The 27,316-nt window shown below is 58.6% G+C and overlaps 1 protein-coding gene across 5 annotated transcripts in view; it reads right to left on the bottom strand.

Annotated features, from left to right (window-relative positions):
- ATP2B3 (ATPase plasma membrane Ca2+ transporting 3) overlaps positions 1-27,316 on the bottom strand; it is a 61,313-nt gene that overhangs the window by 28,523 nt on the left and 5,474 nt on the right. For 2 of the 5 annotated variants that reach the window (XM_070290496.1, XM_070290498.1), the window contains exons 2-13: positions 14,990-15,155; positions 14,228-14,559; positions 10,654-10,851; positions 10,127-10,384; positions 9,796-9,921; positions 9,544-9,669; positions 6,744-6,785; positions 5,489-5,653; positions 4,998-5,212; positions 4,270-4,512; positions 3,704-3,945; positions 1,175-1,409 (exon numbers count right to left, since the gene is read on the bottom strand). In XM_070290496.1, coding sequence (XP_070146597.1) covers positions 1,175-1,409; positions 3,704-3,945; positions 4,270-4,512; positions 4,998-5,212; positions 5,489-5,653; positions 6,744-6,785; positions 9,544-9,669; positions 9,796-9,921; positions 10,127-10,384; positions 10,654-10,851; positions 14,228-14,435 — 2,058 coding nt within the window. In that variant the 5' untranslated portion in view covers positions 14,436-14,559; positions 14,990-15,155. Of the gene's footprint in view, positions 1-1,174; positions 1,410-3,703; positions 3,946-4,269; positions 4,513-4,997; positions 5,213-5,488; positions 5,654-6,743; positions 6,786-9,543; positions 9,670-9,795; positions 9,922-10,126; positions 10,385-10,653; positions 10,852-14,227; positions 14,560-14,989; positions 15,169-27,316 lie in introns of all 5 variants that reach the window. The other 3 variants (XM_070290494.1, XM_070290495.1, XM_070290497.1) reach the window with 2 other exon arrangements.

The raw sequence follows: 27,316 nt of genomic DNA on the forward strand, positions 1-27,316 counted from the left end.
GAGGGGGAGGCCGTCGGTCTAGGCAAGGGCCACATGGCCTTAGAACTTGGCTCGCTGTGTGGACACAGCCCTCCTCTTTGCCTCAAAGTTTCTCCTTGGTCTGGTGAGGGGAAAGGCTTGCTCCCTGGGTCCCCCGGGGTGGCCCTGCCACCTTCAATGGCACCCTCTCATCCTGCTCTCCTGGGCAGCTCCTCCCACTGCCCACCTTCTCTGGGCCCACTCCAAGGCCAGCCTAATAGGCTCTCTTCCTCCAAGATGGGGTTTCCCGTCTTGAAGGACACATACCTCTCCCCATTGCTCTTCCTCTCTAGGCCCTGATTAGCTTCTGCCCTGTTGGTGCGTTTCAAGAAAGCTCCGAGTGAAGTCATCTCCAAGCACTGGCTCCCTGCGCCGTCCCACAGGACCTGCTTAGCTCAGGGTGGGGCGGGCCACCTGCCCTCTTGCTCCAGCCAACACGTTTCCCATTGTTTCACCTCCCTGCCTGGCCCTTTCCTTTGCAGGCTCCTCCCACCGTCTTCTTGGCTACCCTCATGACACTAAGTCATGTAAAGTCATTTCCGGACTATGTCCCTCTGGCCAGAACCTTTGCTCTGAGTTTTCCATAGGGATGTCTGGAACCCCACTCAGCCCCAATCAAAGCCTCAGCTGAGAATTGTCCTCCTATCTACCAGCACTCCTCAAGTACCATGTACCCAGTTCTCTGAACCAGAGCCCAGTCAGCTGTCCCTGGTTTGTCCCTCCCCTCCTCATCATCCTCTCCGGTCCATCACTTCTGCTAGCCTTGGCAGCCATCAGGGTTCTACCTGCTGCCCTCTCTCCCCTGGCAGAGGCAGAACCTGAGCCAAGCGTGGATGCCAAGCCAGAGGGGACCTTCCAGAGGGCAGCACAGAGCCTCCTGAAGGGCGCCAGGGCCAGAGAACAAGGGGGCTCCAGTGTGCCTGGGAGGTCTGACCTGGGCCATGGCGGCCACGTCCCCGATGCTCTGCCATCGTCCACCCTTCTCACCTGGTCCAACTCTGGCCGGCTGCCGTGTGTTCTATCTAGAAAGCCTGGCAGGGAGGTCGTGATGGCCAGGAGGGCAGGAGGAAGGGGCAGTCCCCTCCTCGCATTTGTGTCCCAAGGCCGAGGCCCCGTGCAGACAAGAACGGTTGCCTCAGCCATCCTGACAAGCTACCTCGGGCCGCACAGGGTCCTCGATGCCCACGACGGCTATGCAGGTGAGGTCGCCCACCACCTCGTTCTCATTGTCCCAGTCGGGCTCCTGGGTGGCGGTGAAGTCCCGGTAGGCGATGCAAATGGTGCGGAGCCCATCGCAGGCCATCGGCTCGATGATCTTCTTCACCATGTCGTCCCGGTCCCGAGGGCGAAAGCTGCGGAGTTCCCCATTGCTGTTCAAGATGTTGGTGCACCTGGGGCGGATGGAGCAGGAGGAGCTGGTGTGAGGCAGGGTAGAGGGTTTCTCTGAGGGAGGTGGTGCTCCGCTGCTGCTGGGGCTTAGAAGAACCCCCACCTTGTTCTCACCAGAACCTCAGAATGTGACCTTATTTGGAAAGAGGCTTGTTGCCAAGTTAAGATGAGGTCATCCTGGATGAGTGTGGGCCTTCAGTCCAATGCCTGCTGTCCTTATAAAGAGGAGAAAACACATAGAGACACAGACACAGGGACAAGGCTGTGTGATGACGGAGGTAGAGACCAGAGAGATGCAGCTACAAGCCAAGGAAGACCAAGGAGACACGCCAGGGAGCATCCCATCCTGGAGGTCTTCCGGGGAGGGTGACCCCACCCACACCTTGACTGAGGACTTCCGGTTCTGGCACCAGGTTGATGATACTCTGTTTTCCCGGGAGCCAGGAGCTCAGACACTTGTGCAGCACATCTTTGCACACTCGATGGGACCTGGTGGGTGTGTGTGTGTGTTGCGTTTGCCCTGTTGAGCTTTGGGGCAAGAGGGGGGATGTTAGCAAAAACCCAAGGCCCCAGAAGGGCTGGGATGGGGAGGGCTGACGGGATTTGGGCACAGAAAAGGAAGGAGCAAAGGAAACCTGAGCCCCGGGGGCCGGCATGGCCATTGGACAAGTGGAGGCCCTGAGAAGACTGGTGAGGAAGGAAAAAATGTTGATTGTGGAGGTTCTGTTCAGGCCTTTGCCTGTCCTGAAGGCTCCGGAAGGAGGCGGGGAGGGGGGAGGGGTGAGCACTGAGGTACAATTAGGTCAAGTCTTAGAAGGCGGCTCCTCTGGAGAAAGCAGCTGAGGAGCCAGGTGGGCGGGGGAGGGTGCTTGAGGGCTGCAGAGGTCAAGCCCAAGGGAAGGTGTGAATGCTGAGGGGTGGGGGGGGGCAGGGCACTGGGCAGGGCACCACCTCAGTCTTCCTAACAGCTCTGTTGAGATCTAATTCACACAGCACATGATTCACCCGTGCAATGGGTCCTAGTATATTCATAGCTGTGCTGCTATTACCACTATCACCTTGAGAACATCACTAACCTCTGAAAGGAACCCGGCAGAAGCAACAAAAAAGGAGAGATAGATTGGACTTCCCAATTGAAAGACATTTGTGCGTCCAAGGACAAATCAAGATAAGGAACAAGAAATCTATCAAGGGAGTGAAAAGACAGCAGCCCACAGAATGGGAGGAAATGCTTTGAAATCAGATATATGTTAAGAATCTAATATTCAGAACATACAGAGAACTCTCACCACTCAATAATACAATGATGAAGAATTCAGATCCAAGATGGGTAAGGGCTAGAGTAGACATTCCTCCAAAGGAGCTAAACAAATGACCAACAAGCACATGAAAAGGCACCAAATATCTCTAGTCATCAGCAAAATGCCAGTCAAAACCGCTGTGTGATCCCGATGGCTGTAGCAACAGCAGCAACAATAATCAGGTAATAACTCGGTGAGGATGAGAAGCTAGAACCCTTAGGCACTGCTAATGGGAAGCTAAAGTGGGGCAGCTGCTGAGGAAAACCGTTTGGCATTCATCAAAAGATGAAACACAGAGTTACCAGTTTTGCTCCCAGGAATATACCCAAGAGAGCTGAAAATACGTGTTCAAGCAGAAACTCTACGCAAGCCTTCAAAGTGGCACGACTCACAGTAGCGAAAAGGTGGAAACAACTCAACGGTCTGTCAATGGGACAACTGGATAAGTAGAAGGTGGTCTGTCCATGCAATGGAATGTTATTCCATTACAGAAAGGGATGAAGCACTGATAAGGGCTACAATTCAGGTGAACCTTGCAAGCCACGCTCCGTGAAAGAAGCCAGATACAAAATGACACATCCTGTATGATCCCTTCATATGAAATGTCCATAATAGGTAAACTCACAAACAGAAAAACAGCTGTTGTTGGTTATTTGTTTGGTTGTTTTAGTCACCAAGTTGTGTCTGACTCTTGTGACCCCATGGACTGTAGCCCACCAGGCTCCTCTGTCCATAGGATTTTCCAGGCAAGAATACTGGAGTAGATTGCCATTTCCTTCTCCAGGGGATCTTCCTGACCCAGGAATTAAACCTGAGTCTCCTGCAAGAACTGGGGGGATGGGGATAGGCATGGGGTTTCCTTTGGGGTTATCAACTTGTCTGGGACTGAATGCACTTTAAAGTGATTAAAAGGGCCAGTTTCAGGCTACTGTCTATTGCAATAGGAAAACCAGAAAAGCCATAGCCTTTGGCTAGCCCCAGTTCCATCCACTCACTTTTTCAGCAGGATCTCTGAGGCGCCCTTGCTGAAGAGGCGGAAGCCGCCGTCAGGTGTGCGGATGACCGTGCTCATGGACTTGCGGACCGAGTTGAAGGTGTACACTTTATAAAGCTTATCTTCGGGAATCTGCTCCCGCACCGGCTGGAAGTCCTGCTTGAGGTCCAGGACGAAGCCAAGCAGAGCGCACTCTGTCTTGTTGCCCACTTGGCGTGGGAGGGCGCCTTCCTTCTCTGGAGGCTGTGAGGTGAGGAGAACCAACATGGCCCTGGGGGCCCCAAGTCCACCCACCTTACTGTCCTTGGACCCCAGGCCAGCCTTGGCCTCCAGCATGGACTAGATGGGCAGCTTTCCCACCATTCACTGGGCTGTGAAGGGCTTCCAGAACCTGCAGGCCCTGCCCAGGGTCCACAGATGAGGAGGGAGCCCAGCACCCCAGAAATGATTGTGGCCCTGCTCAAAAAAGTCCTTAAGGGAGCCTAGCCAGCCCCTGGTGACAGCCCACCCTGCAGCCACACCTTGCCGCCCCTGCCTGGGCCCGCCCACCATTGGCTCCCAGCTCACTAGTATTTTGGTGGTGTAGGCACTGTTGATGGAGATGGCGTGGACCAGGAGGTCGAGGATCTTGGGGGTCAGGGCACTGGGGGCCGGAACCTCTTTGTAGTGGGTGTCCCCAAGGTAGGACTGCACCACGGTCATGCGGTTGGTGGTGAGTGTGCCCGTCTTGTCAGAGCAGATGGCCGTAGCATTGCCCATGGTCTCGCAGGCATCCAGGTGGCGGACCAGGTTGTTGTCCCTCATCATTTTCTGTAAAGGGCACAGATGGAGGCTTGGGTAGCCAGCTGTCCTGGGGGAGGGGATTGGCCCAGGGGGTGAGGGAGTAAGAAACACAGCTCAGATGGGCCAGAATGATGCCCCTGCCCGGTGCCCCTCTCAGGCAGGCCCTTTGGGTTCCCCACCCACCACGATCTTTGCCTTCCCCCACTGTGTCCTAGGGGTCGTCCTTCATCTTCTCCCCCACCTCAACTCCCTGCCGCCCTGGGACCTTGCCCTCATCTGGCAGATGCTGGCTCGTCGTGCCCCCATGTCCAGGAGGCCAGGTTGGAGAAGGATGTCCAAACCCAGCTCTGCATCCCTGCTCGCCAACCCCCCCCCCCCATTCTGCCCCTGAGCGATCCCAAACTTTATCTGGTCCTCGCTTGTTCAAGCTGCTTAAGGGCTTTGTGCCTCGAGTCCTGGTTCTGTATCCTGGTACCACGGGATTCGAATCCATGGTATGTTGATTTTATTACCTTGACGGAGTAAGCTAAGGAGATGGTGACAGCAAGAGGCAGGCCCTCTGGGACAGCTACAACCAGCACGGTGACACCAATGATGAAGAACTTGACGAAGTACTGCACGTAGACAGGTGTGCACTCTGCCAGCCACACCCGGCCGTCTATGACGAAGGTCTCGATCACAAAGTAGAGGACCAGGATGATAACAGTGATGGCGGACATCACCAGCCCTGCCACAGGCAGTAGAGGCAGGAAGGGAGAGCAAGACAGAAGAGATAAGGGATGCTTCAGCCTGTCCCTGGACTCTTGGAGGGTCACAGTCCATCCTCACCAGAAGAGGCAGAAGCGGGCCCTGAAGGCTGTCATGTGTCCCTGGCCGGTCCCCTGGGTCCCCATCACTTTTCCTTTGCTCACTTGTTCTCCTTGGCCCAACCTCAAGCCCAGGAGCCCAGCGCCCTCTCTGCCCACCAGGTGGCCCCCTGGGCTACCCCGTCGACGGCCCCCACCTGCTTTCCCAATCTGCACTGCCAGTTTGGTGAGCTTTCCCTGAAGGACTGACTTCTCCTTCTTGGGCACGTTGGCTTTCTTCTTCTCCCGCTCCTCCATCTCCCCGCCCTCTGCGCTCTTCAGGGGCTGCATTTCCATGGCAACAGCCCCATCCTGCTTCTTGGCTGTACAAAGGAGAAGCCCGAAGCCAAGGTTAGGACCTGCCTGCTGGGGTGACGGCTACAGGGGGGCTTTCACAGGGCAAGCAATGGCACACCAGCCCTCCTCTCTCCTCAGCCCAGGCCCTCCTGAAGTGGGCGCTGTCCAGGGCAGGACCGAGATGCTCCTCTCGGGGCCTTGCAGGGGAAGAGAAGACAGACAGAAGTACTGCTAACTGGGGAATGCACACAGCGTGGTCAGTCCTGTGACACCCCAAACCTCAATACCTGAGAGTGGAGACCTGGGGTCCACAGAATGTTCCAGAACCCAGAGCTGACTCTGGCACACTGGCGTCTAAGCCATGTCCCCACTGCCCTCAGGGAGGCCCAAGAATCCCCGCGCTGTCCTCCCCTGCTCTTGGCTCAGGCCTTTCTTTGCTCCTCTCTACTAGCTGTCTGTCTACCTCCTCTCTGGAACTAGAAGTCCCGTCACAGCACCCCTGCTGCCCTAACTTAGTGGTACTGTGTTCCTCACCACCCTTTATGGTCCCTCCACTACCCGGAGGGTGTACCCAATGCTACCACTCATCCTCATCTCCACTGAATGAGCTCTCAGTGACTCTGCACATCAGCCAATCCCTGTGGCCCCATCTCCTAGCCCTTTAGCTGCAGCCTCAGTGACACTCAACATCCCACCTAGCTGGACCACTCTAGTCTCTGCCCCCAATGCAGTCTGCCACTCCCCGTCCCAGCCTGGGCCCTGGCCATCAGACTAACCTCCAGTCCCAAGTGCCCGCCCAACCACCAGCAGCCTCTGAACTCTTTGTCTGCCTCATCCAAGAGGGCAGCAGGCCTCAAAGCCTTAGCAGAAAGGCCACTGAGCCGGGAACCCATTGGCCCCACAAGGTCTTGGGTGAGTCCCCCTTCCAGAGCATCAGATCCCTCACCAGGATGTGGGCTCACGGGCCATCTTTGTGCACTCCTGGCGGGGTCTGCTGACTGGCTGCCCGCCCCACTCACCTGGCCTCCAGGTCCTGCCCCTGCAGCAGAGGCAGGCAGCCCCCCCACCCCACTTGGCACCCTCTGCCACCCATCCTGAGTGCAGAGCGCCCATTACCTTTGGTCTGGCTACTCTCCATCGCCCCATCCTGCTGCTTGCCTACAACGGAGAGGAACGACAGACACGGAGACTTGAGAACACCACGTGGCCCTGGTAACACACACGCACATGGGACAGCGGGGCACAGGACACTGCAGCCAGTGTGTGCGGGAGGAGGGGCAGGCAGTGAACCCGCGGGCCAGAACCAGCACAAGGGGCTTGCCTAGATTGGCCGTCCCCAACCTTCCTAGCCCCAGAGACTGCTTTCATGGAAGACAACGGCTCGTGTCCTGCTGTGCAGCCCAGGTCCTACATGGAGCGGTATCTATCCAGGGCTCAGAGGGTTGCAATTCCCTGGCCTAGATGGTTCCTAAGCCTGGTGGCCTAGAGATCAGCTTTCTACACAGCATGGCCATGGAGGGAGAGGAGTTGGCCAGGGTCAGGACACCCACAGCACTGGAGGGAGCATCAGGGCTGGACCCCAGGTGGATCTGTGCGGGGATCCTTTGCTGATGTGCTTTGCCACCATAAAGCCTGAAGCTGGCTGCTAGGAATGGTGGCAGTGACTGGCTTCCCCGTGTCAACGTAAATGGTGCCAGCCGTGCCTCTGGTTTGCAAGGTTGGCAAGGACTGTCCCACTGGGAGGGCTCAGGAGAGCCAGCAGGTGAGGGGCTTCAGGCTTGGGGGTTCGGGTTCTGTACCCCAGCTTCTCTTGCTTCACTTACACCCAAGAGAGCTCTCCAGAAACCACACATGGACAGCCCTACGTCCAAAGACCACTGATCCCAGGCAGGAAGGGCTCGCGTGGGCTGGCTCATCAGCCCCCACAGAATAGCTCATGGTCACTGGAGATCCTGAGATGCAGACTGGAGGAAACGTAGCTCCCAGGTGGTGGGGTGTGGTCTGGGGGGTTCCAGGCAATCAGGAGAGGCTCCTTCCCCACCCTCATGGGGGGTTGGTTGGGCCCCATGGGCGCATTCAGAGGCAAAGGGGTGGGTGACAATCCGGCACGAGGAAAGGGTATTGCCCTGTGATTGGGGGAGCCTTTTGGAGGGGGGAGGGAGGTTTAAGATGAGCACAGCCAGAAGATGATGGCTGGACCTGGCCTGCAGAGGGGGCAGGAGCCAAGGTAGGGGAGGAAGAGGAAAGACAAGTCAGCCCAAAGAGGACCCCGAGAAGTCAGGCCAGAAGGCAAGAAACAGCCTTTGGTGGTCAGGGAGTGCTCAGCCTGCAGGCAGGATGGATCGCAGCGGAGGTGGGGAGAGAGTGAGACCCCACCTTCCAGTCTCCAGTGTGCAGTAGTGGGTGCAACGCCCCCTCCCAGAGCCTGGCCAGGTCGGCTTCCCCTCGGGGCTCCCTTCCTCTAGGAAGCCAGGTGCTAGAGATACCTCCTACCTGACATAGCAAGTGGGGGACAGGACCCGGGGCTGCGGGGACCCAGGGGGCTGGAGGTCAAAGATAAGGGGCTAGGACCGAGGCCTTCAGGCTCTGACATTGAAGGGACCTAGTGGGAGGGGAGGAGCCCGGGAAGGAACACGGAGGGGGGTGACCTGCCAAGCAGCCATCAGGATGTCACTGGAGGTCACCGGGGACTCCAGTCCAGCCTAGGGGAGGTCCGGGGCCTGCCTACCCACCCACTGGGCCGTCCTGGGGGCACCAGGGTACTGACTGTGCAGAGACACTGGGCTGAGCCCTGCAGGGAGGGGAGTCCACGAAGGGAACCCAGGCCCAGGATGCCAGGACCTGGGGCCCTGGGAAGCCTCTAGGCAACAGCAGCTCACCTGTTTCCTCCAAGGAACACAGTGGCCCAGGAAGGGGGACATGAGGAAGTCTTTCCTTATGTTGACCCATCCCCATGTTCCTGGGCTGGCAGACTGATCCCACCTGCGCTCAAGGCCCAGTGGCCTTGATTGACTGGGGTGGAGCTGGTGACTGGTGACTCGCTGCCTATGTCCACAGGACCCTGGCTGCAGGCATCTGGCACATGGTCCCCTCGTACCACTGTGTGTCTTTGTACTTCTAGTGGATGCAGGGGGCTTCACTCAGAGGTGGGGTGCACATGGAGCAAATGCCATTCCTCACCTGCTTTGTCACAGGAGTGGCCTAAGGGGAGATCCAGGTCAGTGCAAGGTGAATTGTGAGCAGATGTTGTGAGGACTGCCATGTCTGGGGCTCAGGGGAAGCAGCTGGGTAGCCATGTGCCAGTTTGGATACAGAGCTGGGATCTCTGAAGACATCTGTCCCTTGACAGTGCTTTCCCTTGGGGTGAGGGCCCCAGCCCCCTCTCAGCTTCCTCTGCCATGATGGCCTTTAGGGTGCCCAGGCCCTCCTACTTGGGAGCCCTCCACCTTGGCTATGACACCTAGCTGTCATGGTGGCCTGGGGCCCTCAGCACTTCACCAGGTGGGCTGAACACCTCCCCCTGCGGGCTGAACACCTCCCCCAAGGATGGCCCCGAAGTGCTCTCCCAAGCCAGGGTGGCTGGTCTCTGCCCTCCAACTCCCTTCCTACTAAAGCAGGGCCCTCCCCACACCTTGGCACACCTGTGCCTGGGCACATATGCCCCAAAGCCTTCAGGGCACAGCCATCCAAAGGAAATTATCTCACACAAGACTGGGGGTCCCAACCTGCTGGCTCTGGGGCAAAGACCTCAGAAGAGGGGCCTCCAAAAGGAATTCCAGGAGAGAGGGTATGGGCTCCCACCCGCCAAGGGCTGGTTCTCATCAGTGCCAGAGCAGGGACGGGTTGAGCGAGGGACCACCAGAAGGCAGGCTCAGAAGAGAAAGCAGGCTTCATACAACGGTTAGTGCTGCCTTACCTTTCTTATCCTTCTTCTCTTCCTCCTCTCCACCAGCTCCAAGCAAGGTAAAGATGATGCCCGTCTGGGAGTTCACACCCACGGCCGTCACCACCATTCTTCCAGAACCTTCCATGACATGAGTGCCTGGCACAGCAACACAAAGGCTGAGACAGACATCTGTACCGTGGGCTGGGAGGCACGCTTAGTACCTCCAGGTCTTGTCCCCCTAGGCCTCCCAGGACCAGGAGCCCTGCTTCCCCCGGGGCTCACCTGACAGCAGCATGGGGTCCTTGTCTGTTGACTTGCGCACATGGTCCGACTCGCCTGTCAGGGAGCTCTCATCGATCTTGAGGTCGTTGCCCTGGATAAGCACGCCATCAGCAGGCAGCAGGTCTCCTAAGGCCGGCCAGGCAGACAGAACCACAGACCGTCCGAGAGTCTGAGCAGCCTTCCTCCCCACTGCCTCCCACCACTCCAAGAGGATGTCCCCTTGGGCCTGGGTAGCCACCCATCCCCAGTCCCGTCATCCAGCTGCTAGGGAACCGGGCCCACAGAACCACCCAGCTGGGTGTGCTGGAGGTGCTGCCCTGGGTGCACTCACCATACTTGACCTGGGCGATGTCCCCTACCACGAGCGTGGCCACGGGCACCTGGAGGAGCTGCCCATTCCGGATGACGGTGAACTTCTGCTCCTGCTCAATGCGACTCTGCAGGCCTCGGAACTGCTTCTCTTTGCTCCAGTCGTTGAAGGCCGTGACCAGGACCACGCAGATGACAGACAGCAGGATGGCGGCCCCCTCGATCCAGCCCGCCTCGGCTTCCCCTTCGTCTTCGGCCCCAGCCGACACGTTCCCACAGGCTGCGCCCGCCCGAGGACAGAAGGGAAGGATGGAGGCGGCAGATGAATTCCTTCACTGGCTCCTTCCTGCTGCAGGTACCTCCTAGGACCCTCCCCTCCTCCGGCCCCTCGGTGGTGCAGCCCTCGGCCCGCAGTGCGCCTCCACGCCCCGCCCCTCCGAGTCCGCCCCTCACCTTCGCTCTCCTCCCCTGGCGGTGCATAGAATGAAATGCTCCGCCCCCTCAACAACCCGCCCCCGGCGCCCCTCCCCTCCACGCCCCGCCCCTCACCTTCGCTCTCCTCCCCGGGCGGTGCATAGAATGAAAGGCCCAGGGACACGATGGCGGCCACCTCCAGGATGATGAGGGTCACATCCTGCAGGGCCTCCCACACCAGCTGTAGGAAGGTCTTGGGCTGCTTGGGGGGGATGAAGTTCTGCCCGTAGATCTGCCTGCGCTTCTCCAGGTCGTTGGCGTTGTCAGCCAGGCCTGCGCAGTGCAGGGATGCAGAGCAGAGGCACAGAAGGAGATGATGGCAAAGGCCAGCCCCGCACCTCCCGCTCCCTTTTCCACATCCGCCCGTCTCCCCCTCTAGACTGAAAGTTCCCAGGAAGCGGAACCACGCTGGCCCAGCGCCTGGAGCCCTTCTGCAAAGCCTGGAGGGCACATAGGGGGCGCAGGCAGTGTCTCCAGCTGCCTGGATGGCACAGGTGTGCGAGCACGTGATAGTGCAGAGATCCCAGCATGAGGAAGGGCTGGACCACCCTCCCATATTCCTGGGTGGGGCCAGGAGCTAACAACCCCCTCTGCATCCTTGCAAGCTGCTGTGTGTGGGGTGGCAGGGAGGGAATGCAGGGTGCAAAATCCACACCCACAAAGGGGCTGGCCCCAGGCACTCATTTCAGAATCTGTGGCCTGACTTCTCATTCTTGGGACAACCCACTTCCTACCCAGGTCAGCACCAAGGTCTCTGGGTCTCTGCTTTCACAGGGTGAGTTTCCTCAGGCTCATTCCTGAAGGCAGCGAAAGCTTCCACATGGGACTGGCATTCAGGCCACTGCCTCCCAAGGCCAGACATCCACTTGGCCATCTTCCCCAGGGGCAGACACAGTGCCCTGGTCCCACCTCAGCCCTTGGGCTTTGGCTTCCTTCTAGGCCCTTCCACAGGACCCCTCCACCCCAAAGCTTTCTGGCTTTTTGGCCCCCCCAATTGCCTGACCCCACACTGACACCTCATGGACTCTGTGGCTTGCAGTTGCCAGGCCTGAGGAGCTACAATTCCCAAGGCCTCCAGTGCGGACGGGCGGTGGTCGGGGTAGAGCAACCGGAAGGGCTGGGGTCCCAGCCCGTGGGGTGCTCCTTGTCGGCTTGGAAACCCACGCAAGACATGGTCCCAGATGACTTGAGAAGATGAACGTGCTGAGGGTGGTATAGAGGATCCGAAAGAAGGAGGGTGGGCATGTGCTGGGTAGGGAAAGTTTGTTTCTGGGGAGGGGACGATGGCGCCTCGGGGTGGAAGGACCAACAAGAATGCGCCCTCCGAGCTAGGCTGCGGCCACACACTGTCTCCCTCACCAGCAGCAGCCACAGCTATCTCTGTCCCTCTCTGCTGGCCTCACTGTGCTGGGCCCGGCCACGGGTCAAGGTTTTGGAGGCTGTGGTCTCCCACTGGGAGAAACTGAGAACCTCAGCTCTGAAGGGCTCGGTGACCCAGCTGAGGGCTTGTGTCCCACTCCCCTGACCTACAGAACATATGAAAAGGGGGCTTACTACTCAGAAGGTTCTTGAACTCTGAATCTCCCAGACACCCAGGGTCTCCACTACCCCCACTCTGGGAAAGGGTGCTGACTTGAAGCCACCAAGAACCACAGAGGCCCAACCCACTATCTAGAGAGCCCCTGGGCCCCTGTCACGCCTCAAGAATCTGCATGCTGCCTGCCCAACCCCATTTGCCCAGCCAAGCCCTCAGGGCCCCTTTCCCAGGAGTTTCCTCTCTCCCTCCCTTGGCCTGGCCATTGGCCTTGGTTTGCCCTTGATGCTGCCGCAATGCCTCTCTCTCCCTTGCCCTAGAGCAGCCCGAGGCCTTGGCCTTCCTGTTGGCACCGGGGTCTGGAGAAGTGCTCGCGAGGGCAACCCAAGACAGCCAGCAGCAGCCCCTCTGGTTCTGAGCACACACTGGTCCAGCCCCGGTCTAGGCTGCAGGGGCAGCGGCCGGCGGTTGGCATGGACACAGATGGGCACCCTGCCCGGACCAGAGGCCAGATGCCATCAGAATTGGATTAGGACCACATCGTGCGGCTCTCCAATCATCTGCCCCTCCTTTCCATGAGTGTCAGTGGAGGCCAGGAAGGGGAAGGGCCGCTCACCCTAGCCTGGCCTAGGCTCCCAGCTTCTGGAATTTTCTTGGATGCATTTACTGCCGAGAGGAAACCCAAAGTCCCCTCCTCCAATATAGCATGCACCTGCTTGGCCTGCTGCCTTCCCCCCACCTTGCCAGGGGGTGTGCGGGGGCCCTGAGGCTCAGCTATGCTGCACCCCACCTCCCTGTCCATCCTGGAGCTCAGGTCACTGTGTCTGAATGGCAGTGGGAGCATCTAGGTGGGCCAGGACCACATTATTCTGGATGCAGAGTGGGCCGGCTGGCTCCCTCTGCCATGGCCGGGCCACCCACCTGGGCACCTGCTCTTCTCTAGGCCTGCCCCTCCACCGGGTGAGTGCCAGAGCCACTGTGACAGAATCGGGCATGTTCCCAGGGGCCTTGACATTTTAAATATTTAACAAGGCCTGACAGGCAGAGGAAGGAGCTGCCAGCTGAAGCCCATCTGCTTCCTTTTATCTGGGAGAGGCCAGAGCCCTGGTGGCTAAATGGCCCTCTACCTCGGGCCTCCCTCCACCCAGCCCCAAGTTGGGGGTGGGGGGACGGGCCAGGAGGAGGGGAGGATAGAGATCCTCTGGCCCCAAGCCAAGCCATCTGCCCCTGATCGATCACACACCTGCACCAGGCTGGGGCCCTGGAGAGCACAAAGCAGGAGGGACCCAGGCGGGCCCTCGGTGCTCCTGATCTGGCCAGGTGGGTGTGCTCTCACCCAGCCTCAGGCCCACCTCCTCTGCGGGGAGCAGGGGCGTATCTCTACCCCCTGTTGCAGCCCTGGTGTCACCTGCACACAGATGGAGCCAGGGAGCAGGAGACAAGGGTGGAAGCCAGGGCACTGGTGGACAAAAGTGTGCCAGCTGAGACAGGGCCGATAGGATCCATCTGTGCTGGTCAGGGACCATCCTGGCACCGGCCTGGGGTAGCCCCAGTAGCCCTGCCAGGGAGGTGGCAGCTAGGCCAGAAATGCTCCAGTTGGTGAAACCCGGGGCCAAGCCTGGGTCCCCCCCAGGGGATCCTGGCCTCCCAACAGACCCATAAGGCCTCCACGCCCAGAACCTTCTGGAGGACACAGAAGGGGGACAGCATGTGGGGAACACTTGGTCAAGGGCCGCCCTGCTCATCTCTTGCTGAGGTTTCAGTTTAGGGCCCATACCACCAGCATGTGCCATTCGGTGCCAGCTTCCTCCCTTACTTGGCTTGGGTACTTCAGTGCTATTTCATCCAGAGAAGAGATGCAAGTGGGAACCACTGGTGATGGAGGCAGGGAGCAGGGGGGCAGGTTGCCCCATGCAGAGCATCTCCCACTCTAGGGGAAAATGGATGCCCAGGGAGGGCATAAGGGCACAATCGTGGTCATGGTTTAGTGAAGAGTGCCTCTGGGAAGCGGCTGCAAGCCCTGTCTGCCCTGGGGCTACAGAGCCTCTTCAGGGAGGAGTGTGGGGAGGTAATGGCTCTGCACCGCTGGCATACCCGCCCTGCTGGCAGACTTACCCTCGGTGGGTGAGGTCTTCAGCCTCCTGCAAAGCCCGCCCACGTCCCCGTAGGCCTCCTGGACTTTCTGCAGTGCCTCGGCCCCCCGGAGCTCCATGAGGGAGCGCAGCTCGGCCAGCGTGCACCCGAAGCCACCTGCATGTGGGGCCTCCCGCTGCTGCTGGGGTTTGGGGTGGAACTCGATGGAACTGTTGGCCACGTCGCCCATCCTGCCTGTGGCACGGGGGCGGGGGTGTTCTCGCAGGTGCAGCCTCCGCCGGGGGCAGGCGGCCCCCCGAGGTCCCAGCACTGGGGTGAGGTGTAGCCGGGGGGGGGGGGTCAAGTGCAGACACCTGGGGAGGAGGTGAGAAGCGCAGTTGAGATGAAACCAAGGTCCCCTCTCTGGAATGTTCTCTGCAAATGTGCACTCAGGTTGAGCCATGACTCACTGGGTGCAAAATTCCCCCACCCCCCCCCCCCACCACCACCCCCAGGCCGGGCCAGGCCCTCATGCCTACCAGGCCTGCCTGCCAGGTTACCCCTCAGTCCTGCCCACCACAGGAACACAAGCTGGCAGGGCTTGCCACTGGGGGCAGGAGGCAGAATGAGAGCCTCCCATTCTGCTACAACTGCTAGCACTAGGCAACCTGGGACATGGGGGCTCTTGCTGCCCCCCAAGTTCACCTGGGCCCCCACACTGGAGCAGGCGTGACATGTTGGGATGGAACGAACAGTAGGTTGTCCTGCCCCGGCATAGACGCTCCATCACACTCCCTCGCTTGCCTGATTTAAGACTCGTCCCTGGAGGCAGTGGTCTTCGGGCGGGGCCCCTGCGGCTCAAGGTTTCAGGCCCGTGGGGGTCCAGGGAACAGGGCAAGCCATGGACAGAGGCAGCTGGGCACTAGGTCAGGGCTTAGTGCACAGGGTGTTTCTGCTACCCTGGGGGCACCTGGGGTCCAGGGCTAGGAAGGGAGAGGGTGGGGTGGGCAGGGGAAAAGGAGGGGAGAGGGCCAGAGGGAAGGGGAAAGAGGCAGGGAGGGAGGGAGTGGAAGGGGAGGGCGGAGGAGAAAGCAGAAAACAGCCACAGGTCACGGGTGACTTCTCTGTCACCCTGCCCCACAACACAGTGCCACCCCGTCCCCCTCACCCTCCGGCCCTCCAGATGGCAAAGTGAGGAGCTGGGGTCTCCCCGAAATTAACAACAGCTGGCTAAGTCCCAGGCCACCCACCTTCCTCCTCCACGGAGCATCCTGAAACTTGCCCGAGGAACTCTGGTACCCCTGGCTGCCCTGTCTGGAGCCCTCACTAGGTCTGCTGGTGTGGGCCACAGGGGCTGCTGGGCTGCCTTGTCCCAGGTCCCGAGCTTCTCTAGCTAGTCTCTCCCCTCCTCTCATCCCGGCTTGTGGCCTGCGCGGAGTGGCGGCATCTCCAAGGCCGCGCACTAAGCTCCCGGGACTGAACGAGTCTCAGCACATGTGGCCTTGGCCTTCACACCGGCGCAGACGGCTCCTGGCAACGTGGCTCAGTTGGGCTGGATCCCTCACCTTTGGGGAAGCTCCCGGCTCACAAGGATCCTCTTGGAAGCAGCTCTTGGCTACCCACCCAGGTTTCTGATCTAGAACTGCCCATGGAAACACAACGGCCCAGAGGCGTGTGGCCTCTGATCTCAGGAGAGCTGTGGCTACTCTCAGAGGCTGGCCAATGCCAGGAGCAGGGACGTGCCCCAGTCCTCAGGGGCTGAGACCAAGGTCTCTGGGAAACAAGGTTCATTTCTTTCATTGCCCACCGGCCCAAGGGGGCTCGGAACACAGAGGGGCTCTCAGTTCCTCTGGACACTGAGGCGGTTCCTGCCACAGAGGTGTAGCCTGAAAGGCATCTCAGCCAATGGCCATCTAAAGTGAGCCAGGTTGTCAAAGTTTGGGCACTTAAGTGTTAACACTCTAGACAGTTTCTGCACGAAGCAGCCTTCCCTGCCGGAAGACGTGGGAACAAGATGGCAGACTCGCGAATGCACGGTCCTCTCCGGCTCCCACGCATCTCCCCACCGCCTGTCCCTCCTGTTCGCCATCTGACCAATCTTTCCTGAGCACCTACTCTGTGTCCATGCTGGCCATCCCTGCTGGCTACGGAGGGGTGGGCAGGACTGAACAGGTCCTTGCACTCTCTGGCCAGGAGGTGGGTACCTAGCAGGTCCTGCTGCTGAGACACATGGCCATAACAGCTTCGGAGTGTTGGGGGGGGGGCACAGTTTCAGCTGGGGGCCGGGATGGAGGAGTGAGCCATTCTTTCTGGTTGGAAGAGTGTTCTGAGACCAGGAAGGAGGCAGGTAACGGGACAGGGTCCCAGACAGGAAACTGGGCTGCCGATCCCATGCCACCGAGAGTGGCAGAGGCCACCACCAAGCAGAGGGCTGCTGGCTGATGATGCACAATAGGGGAGGGAGGCAGGAGATGAGGGCTGGGACTGCAGGAGAAGGGGGAGTGGGGACCCCAGGGTGTGCCTGGAGCTCAGGGGACTTGAAGGAAGCGAGGATTCCAGGCATTAGTCTGAGGCCAGGTGGGCTCCTTCTGGGATGCTCTGTGAAGGCGTTACACACCTAGGCAGGCACGGCAGGAATCCCCCTCCCATTTGTCACTTGGCCAGGTGAAGGGGCAGAGACACAGGGACATCCGGGTCTCCTGCTTCTGACTTCAGGCTCTTTCTGGAAGCGCTGGAGGCCGAAATGGCAGCTTCTGACTGTCAGTCACACTCCTGAGTCTTCTGCAGATGCCCCGAACTGTCACACACACCCCCCCCCCACCCCTGCAGCTTCCTTCTCCACCTTTGCTTAGGTGCTGCCTGTGCTGGGATACCTGTCTGCCCTGCTTTCTCTGCCTTGAGCTCTGTGCCTCTGCCTCGACACTCCCAGTAGGGAGCACCCTGGATGAAACTGACCATGTTGGGCTCAGTCGCCCCAGCCCCTTTGCCTGTTGGTTGCTGGAGGGGAGAGGGGTTCTCGTCCGTCCGTGGAGGCCCTGGCTTTGGCTTTGATCAGCCCTGGGCCCATGGACAGGGCACCGACGGCCTCAGGAGTCTGATCCTGGGGCTCAGATAGGCAGCTTGATCAACCTGGGGGTACTATGAATTCGGGAGGCTGGGGGGCATCTGGCAAATATGTGAGTCACTTGTCCCTGAGCAGAGTCCCTAGCTCTGGCCGGCACTCACCCCAGGCTGTGATGCCCTTGGCAGGCAGGCCACTGGCCTTCATTCCAAGATCTTGTGGGTTCGACCCCAGGGTCCCAAGGACAAGCTGGGTGCCTTCATGGACCCCCACTGAGCCACCTCCCCAATGCTTTGCTCTAAAAGGGAAGCCAGGTGAACAATCTGTTCCTTTTATCCTTTTGGCCTCTACACTCACTCAGACAAGACTTGGTTGGAAGGCACTCAGTCCCGCCCACATGAGTCAGGTGGGCTCATCCAGGTGAAGGTTGCACCCTTCTAGGGCACAGCACCCTCCCTCCTGGCCCTGACAACCAGGGCTCACCCAAGGGTGCCTTCATCCTCCTCCAGCGGTTGCCCAGACCCAGCCACACCAGGGCTCCCTACTGTCATTGCTGTGGCCTTACTGGCTCCAGAGTGACTCCTGGTAAGGGGACCAGGCGGAGAGTTGAGGCCTGGCCTTCTTCGAGGGCACAGAGCTCTCCCAGCCTCTCGTTGCGGTCCCTTGGCTGGATTTGCCATTGCTCCACCTTGCAGCCTGGCCTCCTGCCTGCAGCTGTGGCCCACTCCTTGGCCCTCAGCGCCTGCCAGGCAGGCTCCAGGGATCTCCCCGTCTACCACCCGACAGGTCTCCCTCCAGCTGGGTGACTGGTCACTATGTGGCCTGGTTCAAGAGTTGTCAGTCTGTGCCTCCAAGCTGCACTGCCCAGAAAGCATGCCCCAGCATCAGTCCTCTTAGCCTTCCCTTTTGCACATTTCTTTAAAGGCCCCCTCAGCTCCTGTCCTGTGCTGGTTGGTCAGCTCCATCCCATAGCCCGGTCAGCACATGGTCCTGTCCCCTTCTCCCCCGACAGCCTCTGATGAACCTGAGCGGCAATTCACATGAACGGTTCTCCACACAGTCCTGCCCAAACCAACTGCCGCTGAGTCTAGAATCCCATGGCCAAATCCTTATTTCACTCTGTTCGCCAGGGCGCCGACCCGAGAGTGGGTCTGTCCTGTGCTTGGGTCATCATCTCTTTGAGACACGTGGTTATTGAGTGGCTAGGGAGCCCACTTCGTGGTGGGCTGTGGCTGGGGACAGGGAGCTAGACAAGTGAGTGAGTGGAGGCCTGGGTGGTCTGAGAGAAGCCAGGGTCCTTGGGAGGTGGGATGCAGGGATGATAAGTTGACCCCCCAAGTTGGAGAGTGTGCTCTTAAGAACGTTCTTCTTCATCAACTCCACAGGCTACCGGGTATAGGAGTCATCAGTAAGATCAAGACCAAACAGCATATCCTTTGGTTTCCCTGTAAGCCTGGGGGATGGCCTCCCTCCGCCTGAAAAAAAGGACAGCAGTCATCCCGAAATGGCCAAGAGCAGAAGTGATCAGGCCTATCAGGGCTGCAGGCCTGACAGAGACTTCCTGGCCTGGGCTGGCTGCCTAGAACGGTTTGTAGGCACTGAAAGGGCAGGGAACATACCATTTCTGTACACTTCCATCTCTCAAACCTTAATTGGCTTAACTGAATTGTAAACTTCCATGGAGAGGGGACTCGGACCTTCTGGCTTTTGCTCCATCCTGGCCCAAACTGGCTGGCACTGGTGGGGTGGCAGGAGCCGACCTGCTGGGGGCTTCCTGACCTACCTCCCCCGGTTGTGTGACTTTCAACAGGCTGCTACCTGGGGGGGTGGGGGTGGGGTCTCGTGGGGCACAGCTGGAGACTGCTCAAGTTCGTGCTTGGATTTTCCGATGTCTCTTGCCCCTGGGCCCTGTGACTCATGTCCACTCAACCAGAAACCCAGGAGTCTTCTCTGCCTTGCGCTGGCCCTCCCTGGCCACCGCTGACCGGCTTTGGGAGTTGGCCCAGTACCTCTGACTTAATATGCCTGGGTCCCCAACTTCACCTCCTGTGAACCCCCTCCCCCTGGGGCCCTGGGCAGCTAGGAGCTTTCTGAATGAGATGGGGGTGCTTCCGTTCCCAAGCCCCAGCTCCAGAGGCTTCCCTCACTGCCTCCTCACAGACACCCCATGAGGGCAAAGAGACGCCTTCACTCCATTTCAGAGAAGGCAAAACTGAGGCTCAGACCTCCAGGCCTTGCCTTCCATGTCCCAAAAGGGAGGGTCAGACCACCCTGGGCTGCCAGGAGAGATAGCCCTTCCGAGGAGACGAGGAGCGGAGAACATCTGTACCCACAGGGCTGACCGGGCATCTGTGACTGGCACTGCCACCTCCCTGGGGTGGACGGATTGTGGCTGGTGGTATCAGCCAGAAGTCCCTGGGCCCTCCTGGCAGTAAGCTGGGGCCGAGAACACCCCCGCCAGGGAGCAGAACCCCCATGGTAGAGTCCCCAGTCCCATCTGAGTCCCATCCGAGGCAGAGTCCCAGGGCACCAGATGCCACCTGACACCCGCCCCGTGCGTGCCCTTCTGGCTGACCCAGCTGCGTGGGGACCAGGGGGCTGAGCATTCAGACTTGCTGTGGAGATTTCTTGAAATAACAGTCCCCTCCTCTCGCTACGTCTAGGCACCTGGAACCTGCAGATGAGCTTGGAGCCAGGAGCCCTTGGAGACTAAGGGGAGTGGGCGTCCTACCCTCGTTCTGCCCAGGAGATCCCTATGATCCCAGGCAGGTGGGCCGGGGATCCCAGCACCCCCTCCCCCTTGACTTCACCCATGCCACCCCTTCCCTGCCAGGCCCTCGCCCTCTGCTGGCCCCACCCCCTCCCTTCTGCCCAACACACCTTGGTGACCACAACCACAGGGGCAAGGGAAAGGAGGGATCCAAGGACCAGGCCTGCTTTCAGCCAGGGAGGGAGGGAGGGAGGCTGGGGGGGAAGGCGCTGAGGCAGAGAACAGCCTCATTAATATTTCAGAGGCGCCATCACTGCAGCTCCTGGGCCCTCACAGCACCGACACTTGTGCTAGTGGAGGGAGGAGGATGGGATAAAAGAAGGAACTAAAACAGAGAAAACAGATTTAAAGGGACAGCCCAGCTCCCCTCCCCCACCTCCATGCCTTCCCTCCCCCTTGTTCCTGGTACAATCTGTGCACCCACCAAGTGGCTCTCCCAGGGAACAGCTTTGGGCAAAAACAATAACAGCAGAAAAGGGCCAATACTCGTGTGCAGCACCCACTCCCGTCTCCACCCATGTGGGGCTGTCCCTTTCGTGCTGTGACCAGGACACCCAAGCTGCCCCAGGGACAGACTCAAAGGACCATGTGAGGTCAACTGAACCACAGATGCACGGACTCCGGACACTGGACTTCCCCACTGAGCACAGTCCACTCCAGAAGGATTCTAGAACCTGGAGAAACACAAGTCTGGATTCCTAGAGGTGGCAGGGACTGGGGTCTCCCTGATTCAGCTCTTGCCTTCGGGTGGGTCTCGAAAATGTAGATGTACAATTACCATAGGATCCAGCAATCCTACTTGAAGGCAATCTCCCCAACAGAAGGGAAAGCAAGGCCTTGAAGTGATACTCGTTGCCCGTGTTCACAGCAGCCTTATTTGCAACAACTAAAACATTTTAAACCACCCAAGACTCCATCAATGCATGCCTGGATGTAGAGAATGTGGTCCAGCCCCACAATGGAGTGTGATTCAGCCTTCAAAAGACACCCGCTACAATACTGCTGGACCGACAAGGCGTGATGGTCAGTGAGAGAAGCCAGACACAAGGACAGACCTCATATCACTCCGCTGGTATGAGATGCCTAGAGTCGTCAGACCCTAAACTGAGAGGAAGATGTAGAGGGGGCATGGGCTGGGGGAGGGGGAGTTAGAGTCTAATGGGGCAGAGTTTCCACTGGGGAATATGGACCGTTCTGGGGATGGCTGCACACCCACGTGAATGTATTTAATGCCACCAACCTGGACACTTAAAAATGGTCAAGATGCTAAATTGGAAGTTCTGTGTGCTTTCCCACAGTTAAGAAACCTAAGAGGCCACGTGGCCCCTTTGCTCTGTATCCAGATTAGCTTCCTGTGGTGCCCCAGGTCATACAGTCATCACAGAATTTCCACTGCCTTGACCGGCAGATCAGCTGACCATTTGGCCCATGTAAATGTTAACTTCCTGGAGCAGCACCTGCCTGCATAGAAACCTAAGCAGACCTTCCCGCACCCCAACTCTGCGGCCTCAAGGGCTTTCAGCACCACCCACAGCCTGCCTCAGCTGGGTGGCTGCCTCAATACATGGCAGAGAAACAGATGAGCTGAGAGGCCAGACTTGCTGGCAGCCACTGCCACCACTCTTGTCCCCTTCTCGAAAGCCGTGTGGCTCCCAGGGCCTCCGTGGGTGCCCCCTCTCTCCTTGCTGTGCATGTGCACTTCCTCAGAGATGCTGACCCCATCCTGTCCTCCGAAGGAACCAGAAGGTGGTGTGGCCAGAGCAGACAATCCAGCCTTAGGAGCTGCTCACCAATCCCCAGGAGCTCATGGCAGAGACTTGCTAGACTTTTCCTGATTTCTATTCCCGTCTTCCCACGTCGTATTTTAATCTTTAGCTAGTCTAGTCATCCAGCTAACGACTATCCTCCCCCAACTCCAGTGTGGCTACAGAGGACCATGTGACTAGATCCTGGCCAATGCGAGCAAAAGGGACATGGAACTGCATTACTCTCAGGCAGCACTAAGGGTTCTCAGCAGAAGTTGGGGACAGAGCCAACTCCAGGGTTGTGTCCTTAAAGAGAAGGATGTGTTCTCCCCTGCCCCTCTCCTTCCTGCCGACTGGAATGCTGATGTGAAGACTGGAGCAGAGGCAGTTATCTTGCTCCATCTGGCATGTGGAATCCATATGTCACAGATGGCAATGCCACGCAAGGAAGCCAGATCCCTGATGGCCAAGTAGCCCAAGGTTGCCTCCCTAGACTTTTATGCACAGAAGAAATCCTCTCTCCCATTCACTTTTATGTCCATTAAGCTAGGTCTCTGTTACAGAGCTTAAGCCTCTCTCCTGGGTAATTCAGGTATATAGGGAGGAACTCAGCCAGCAGGTAAGATGCCTGCCTTCCCTCCCTGACCAAAGTCAGCCCTGGTTCTCAGAGATCCAGGAGGCCTCCCTGAAGTTTCCATGACCTGCTAACCAGTGACATTTCCATGGATTCCCTGGAACATGGGATGGTTCTGAACTGGGCTCCCTCTCATCTGTGTCATTTGATATTGTCCTAGGAGAGAGAGACACAGACAAGCCATCAGGTCACAGGCAATACTGAGCATCTTTCTGTATCATGGTGTAATTCCACATTCCCTCTGTGCCCCAAGCCTCGAAGGTGGGAGGAGTCATTATCCCCACATTAGGACTAAGCTGCTGAGGCACAGAGAGGTTAAAGAACTCACTCAAGATCACACAGCCAGGGATTTCCCCTGATGCTCCAGTGACTGGGACTCTGGACTCTCAAGGCAGGGGGCCCTGGTTCGGTCCCTTGTTGGGGAACTTGGAGGTCACATGCCAAAACTGCAGCTCCTACATGTCTCGGCGAGGATCAAGGACCCTGCAGGCTGCAACAAAAGTCTTCTATAGTCAATAAACCATTCTTAAAACAGAAAAGGATCACACAGCCAGCAATGAGCAGAGGCCAATGTGGACTCAAGTACTCTGATTCCAGAGAACTCTACATTGCTCATCTGCCAAGTGATGGCCCAGAAAAGTGACGAACATGTGGTTCAAACCAATTCAAAGAGCTCACCAAAGTGACCAGACAGGAAATCTGTTTCCATATACCTCAGAGATTGGGGGTGCTGGGGTTAGAGTGAGGCCCGGCACAAATCTCTCAACCTCTCTTGGTCTCCACTTCGGAATCAGGGAAAGGTGCCCTTGTTCCTCCTGGTGGCATTGCTGTGAACTTGCCACCACCACACACTGCCCCCCTAGGAGGGGCCCCAAGGGCCGGTTTCCCTGGAGGGTTTTCTCAAGCCCAGCAGCCAAACCTGTAGACCAGAATTCGTGGGTAGGGACCAGGCTCCACCAGGGAGGCCAGACCATTCTGCTTGGCCAGGGGCTGACCCATGGGGGTGCCTTTCACATGCTCCCCCATTTCTGGGGCCATCCTCAAGCTGACCCAGCCCCAAATCCCTCCTGGGGACCACGAGGCCCGGGTGGGGGGCCTGGAGAGGAACTGAGTCCCTAGGATGCTTCTGGGGGGAAGTCCACTCTCCTACATGGGTGGCCTCACATTCCCAGGTACCTCTCCATCCTTGAGGGAAGTGGGAAGCCCTTTTACTTACTGGGGCCTTGCAGCATTATGGGGGTCATGACTCTACCCTGGAGGTGGGGGGGGGTAGCAATCATTTGTTTCCTGCCAGGGAAGGCGACAGCGTGAGCGAGCAGGAGCAGAGAAGCCCACGGGCAGGAAGCATAGTGACACTAATTATCCAATTACGGCCGCCGTGCCAGGAGAGCGCTGCATTGCAGCAGGGAGCCCGGGCCAGCTGCCCCGCCCCTGCATGCCAGGCTGTCACACTCTGCCCTCCTGCTTTACCCTGAAAGCAGGTGGTAGCCGCTTAGGTCCTGGGCCTGTTCCGCAGAGCCGGGCCTGGCTGGTGGGCTCAGGAATGGTGGGCTTGTGGGGGAGACCCAGAAGCACTTGGGCCTGGCCCCTGGGGCATGCCTCTGGTCCCCTAAGGAGCAGAGAACACACACATGGGGCTTGCGGAGCCCTGACCTCCAGGCTTTCATCACCAAGAACATGTAGATAGAATGAGGGGCCCTCAATCCTGATCCCCGCGCCCCCCCCCCCTCCCGACACACACACAAAAATCCTCCCTGGCTCTGTCCATGGTACCACAGTGCCCACCCTGCCAGCTTCCACTCCCTGGAGCCAGCTCCAAGTCACCGGAAGCAGCCAAGTCCTAAGCAGGTAATTAAGGAAATTACAGACAGCTGGAGGCCATGGGACACTGCAGGCCCAGGGGGACTAGATAAGGAGACTGTCAGGACACACACTTCCTCCTAGGGACGGAGGGGGCCCCATTATGGGTCCTTGCAGGGAAGGGTCTGCTTTCTGTCTCCCCTTGGGAAGGCAGATTGGAAGCACTCTTCAAGTCAAGGTCAGGGGCTGGAGGACCGTCAGGGAAGAACCCCCACTTCCCCTCGGCCAACAGAAGAGTCCAGAAGGCCGGGCTGCAGATAGGGGACCAGAGATGTGTGGGCTAACTTGGGCCCCACCTAGAGGGTCTCTGAGTGATGGCAAAGCAGGTCTCTTTGGGTCCCTCATAGGACCCAGCTTGCCCGGAGGTTGGAGGTAGGTTTAATGGCCAGGAGAAAGAAGTGATGAGGATCATTACCATACAGGGACCCTGGGCATGGGCCACACCAAGTATGTAGCAAAGACTTTGGTCGTGGGCACCCCACTGGGACGAATGAATGGCAAGGATGCTGGGTGGAGCAGAGGAGACGCACTCAGACTGAATGTGGGAGTCCAGTCTAGCTGACCTTCTGTGACCCACACATGAAAGGCTAGCACACCGGAGTGTTCGGGCCACGTTTCCAGGCTGACCTGCTGCCAAGAGCATGGACAGAGGATGAGAGAGTGGCCAGTAGTGCCACCCTGGAGAACAGCTCAGAAGCTGTGGCCCAGGGAGGGGCATCTGCATGACTCCCAGGCTCTGCTCCAGCATCCTTACCAACCCCAGCTGGCAGCCATGGCAGAATGTGAAGGTCACCAGGGCACCAGACAACAGGGGCCTGGCTGCCATCTGAATCATGGACCCTGTGCACTCTTGGGTCCTGAAAGCTATCTCTGATGGAGGACCCCACACACAAATGCAGAAGCCTCTCCAGCAAAGCCCTGCAGCCCCAGGGGGGTGCCCGGGAGGGAGTAGGGGGTCTTGCAGAGCCAGAAGGGCCCCCATCACAACAATACAGGGTCCGAGTGCCCCCCACTGGGCTGATCATGGCCCACTAAGGCCGAGAGCCAGGAAGGGGCTGGTGGATGGTGGGGTGTGAATTGGGGGGACAGGTCTGGCACCCCCTGCAATCAGATGACAGTGCTGCCTCCTCCTCAGAAGAGGGAGGCCAGGGGCCCTGACCAAACTGCTCCCTTCCTACCCAGAGCTGCAGCCACGTGGGCCTCTCCAGGGGCTGCCAGGGTTGGGGTCCCAGGCAGCAGCCCCTAGCCAGTCCTTGCCCTCTGGCCCTGTGGGTGGATGGGGGTGCTGGGGGCACCTTCGCTCTGCTGTGCTCCTCAGGACAGAGGAGGGGAGCACATCCAGGCACCTCCCACCGGGACCTGGGAGGAAGGGCATGGTCAGCGGCCCAGGAGGGAGCGATCAGGTAGGGTGGGGGGCCCCCAGGACAGCCAGAACCCCAGCACCAAGGAGCCTGGACCCCCGGCCCTGGCTCACGAGCCTCCCTCCCAGGCCCCTGGCTCCAAACTAACACAGGACACTTTGCCCAGACTATTCCAGCAGGAACGGAGCTGAGGCCCAGGGCTGGGGAGCGGGCATCAGGGAAGGTCCCTCTGGGCCCGCCTGGCAGCTGGACACCCGGACGAGGCAGGGAAGCAGGTGCCCCAACTGAGGGCACCGAGTGTTCATGGTCGGGCTGGTCCCACCACCACGAGCTGCCCAGCGGTTGTCTCACAGAGGCTTGGCCCCGAGCCCACTGCCACCGTCCTCACCCCCGGGGGGTCCAGGGTGGCTGTCAGCATGCGGCTGTGCCAAGATGCCCAGCACACCGTGGTCTGGGGCTGGAGGACGTGCCCAGGCCCGTCGGGAAGAAGGGTCCACCGTGGCTGGGTGGCATCCACCTGTGTTCAGGTCCAGCCTGGATTCAGACCTGTGATGCCAAAGGGCTCCAGGAGGACCAGAGCCCCATGCTTTGAGGTCCCCTGTGGCCAGGATAGAGGTGGCTGGCAGTGACGCCCGTGTTTCCCGGCCCCTTGCTTGGTGGCCGGCTTTGTCTTCCTACTTCTTAATCAGCAGGGTCTGGTGACCCTGGGCCATCTGGCCATCCTTACTGTGGGCCTTTGCTTCTGATCACGCTCTCACACCCACCCCTGTGTCCCTCTGTGAGGAAAACCCAGTGTCTGCGGAGAGCCAGATTCCAGCCAAGTCTGCGGGGAAGCATCCTTGCTCCAGAGGCTGAAGAGACCCAGACAACAAGAGCTTGATTCGAGGGACTGGACAAGCAGCTGTAAAGGCCAGGGGACGAAGAGGCAAGCAAGAAGAGCAAAGGAGTTTTGCTTTCAGATAATTCATGTGGGACCTGCAGGTGAGGCATCAAAGGACACAGGGTGTGGGCAGATGACCCAGGCACAGGCCCGACCAGACATCAAGATCACACATTAGCCAGGGAACAACGGTTTAATAAAAGAAATGGAGATGATGGCTCACCACTCGGGAGCCTCACCTTGTATTATTTCCCAACATGCTTTTTTTTTTTTTTTGATTAAACTGGATTTGGCCAATTCCGGCCTCAAAGCCAAATCTGGCTGTGAAGTGGTTTTGTGAATAAAGTTTTATTGGTACACAGCCACAGTCAGGACAGAGGCATTGTGATTTGCCAGGTGGAAAATATTTACTCTCTGACTCTTCAAAGAAAAAGTTTGCCCACCCCTGGATGAAAGAGTTAGACATCTTAAAAACGCAGCTACACATATGCTCACTCACACACATGCAACGTGTGTGTGTGTGTTAGTCACTCAGTCGTGTCCAACTCTTTGCGACCCCATGGACTATAGCCCAATAGGCTCCTCTGTCCATGGAATTCTCCAGGCAAGGATACTGGAGTGGTTTGACATTTCCTCTTCCACACACACACACACAGACATAGGGCCAACCCAGATAGCCCTGGACAGTTCTCAGTTTTCTGTAAGGGATTCTGTAAGCCTAGAAGCAATAGAAGGAATCACACACACACAGAATTGTGAGACAGAAATCGTTAACCTTTTGCATGAAAACATGAAAAGGCAAAGAACAAAGGGGATTTAA

This window comes from Ovis canadensis, chromosome X (assembly GCF_042477335.2).
Source record: "Ovis canadensis isolate MfBH-ARS-UI-01 breed Bighorn chromosome X, ARS-UI_OviCan_v2, whole genome shotgun sequence".
Classification (NCBI taxonomy): Eukaryota; Metazoa; Chordata; class Mammalia; order Artiodactyla; family Bovidae; genus Ovis; species Ovis canadensis.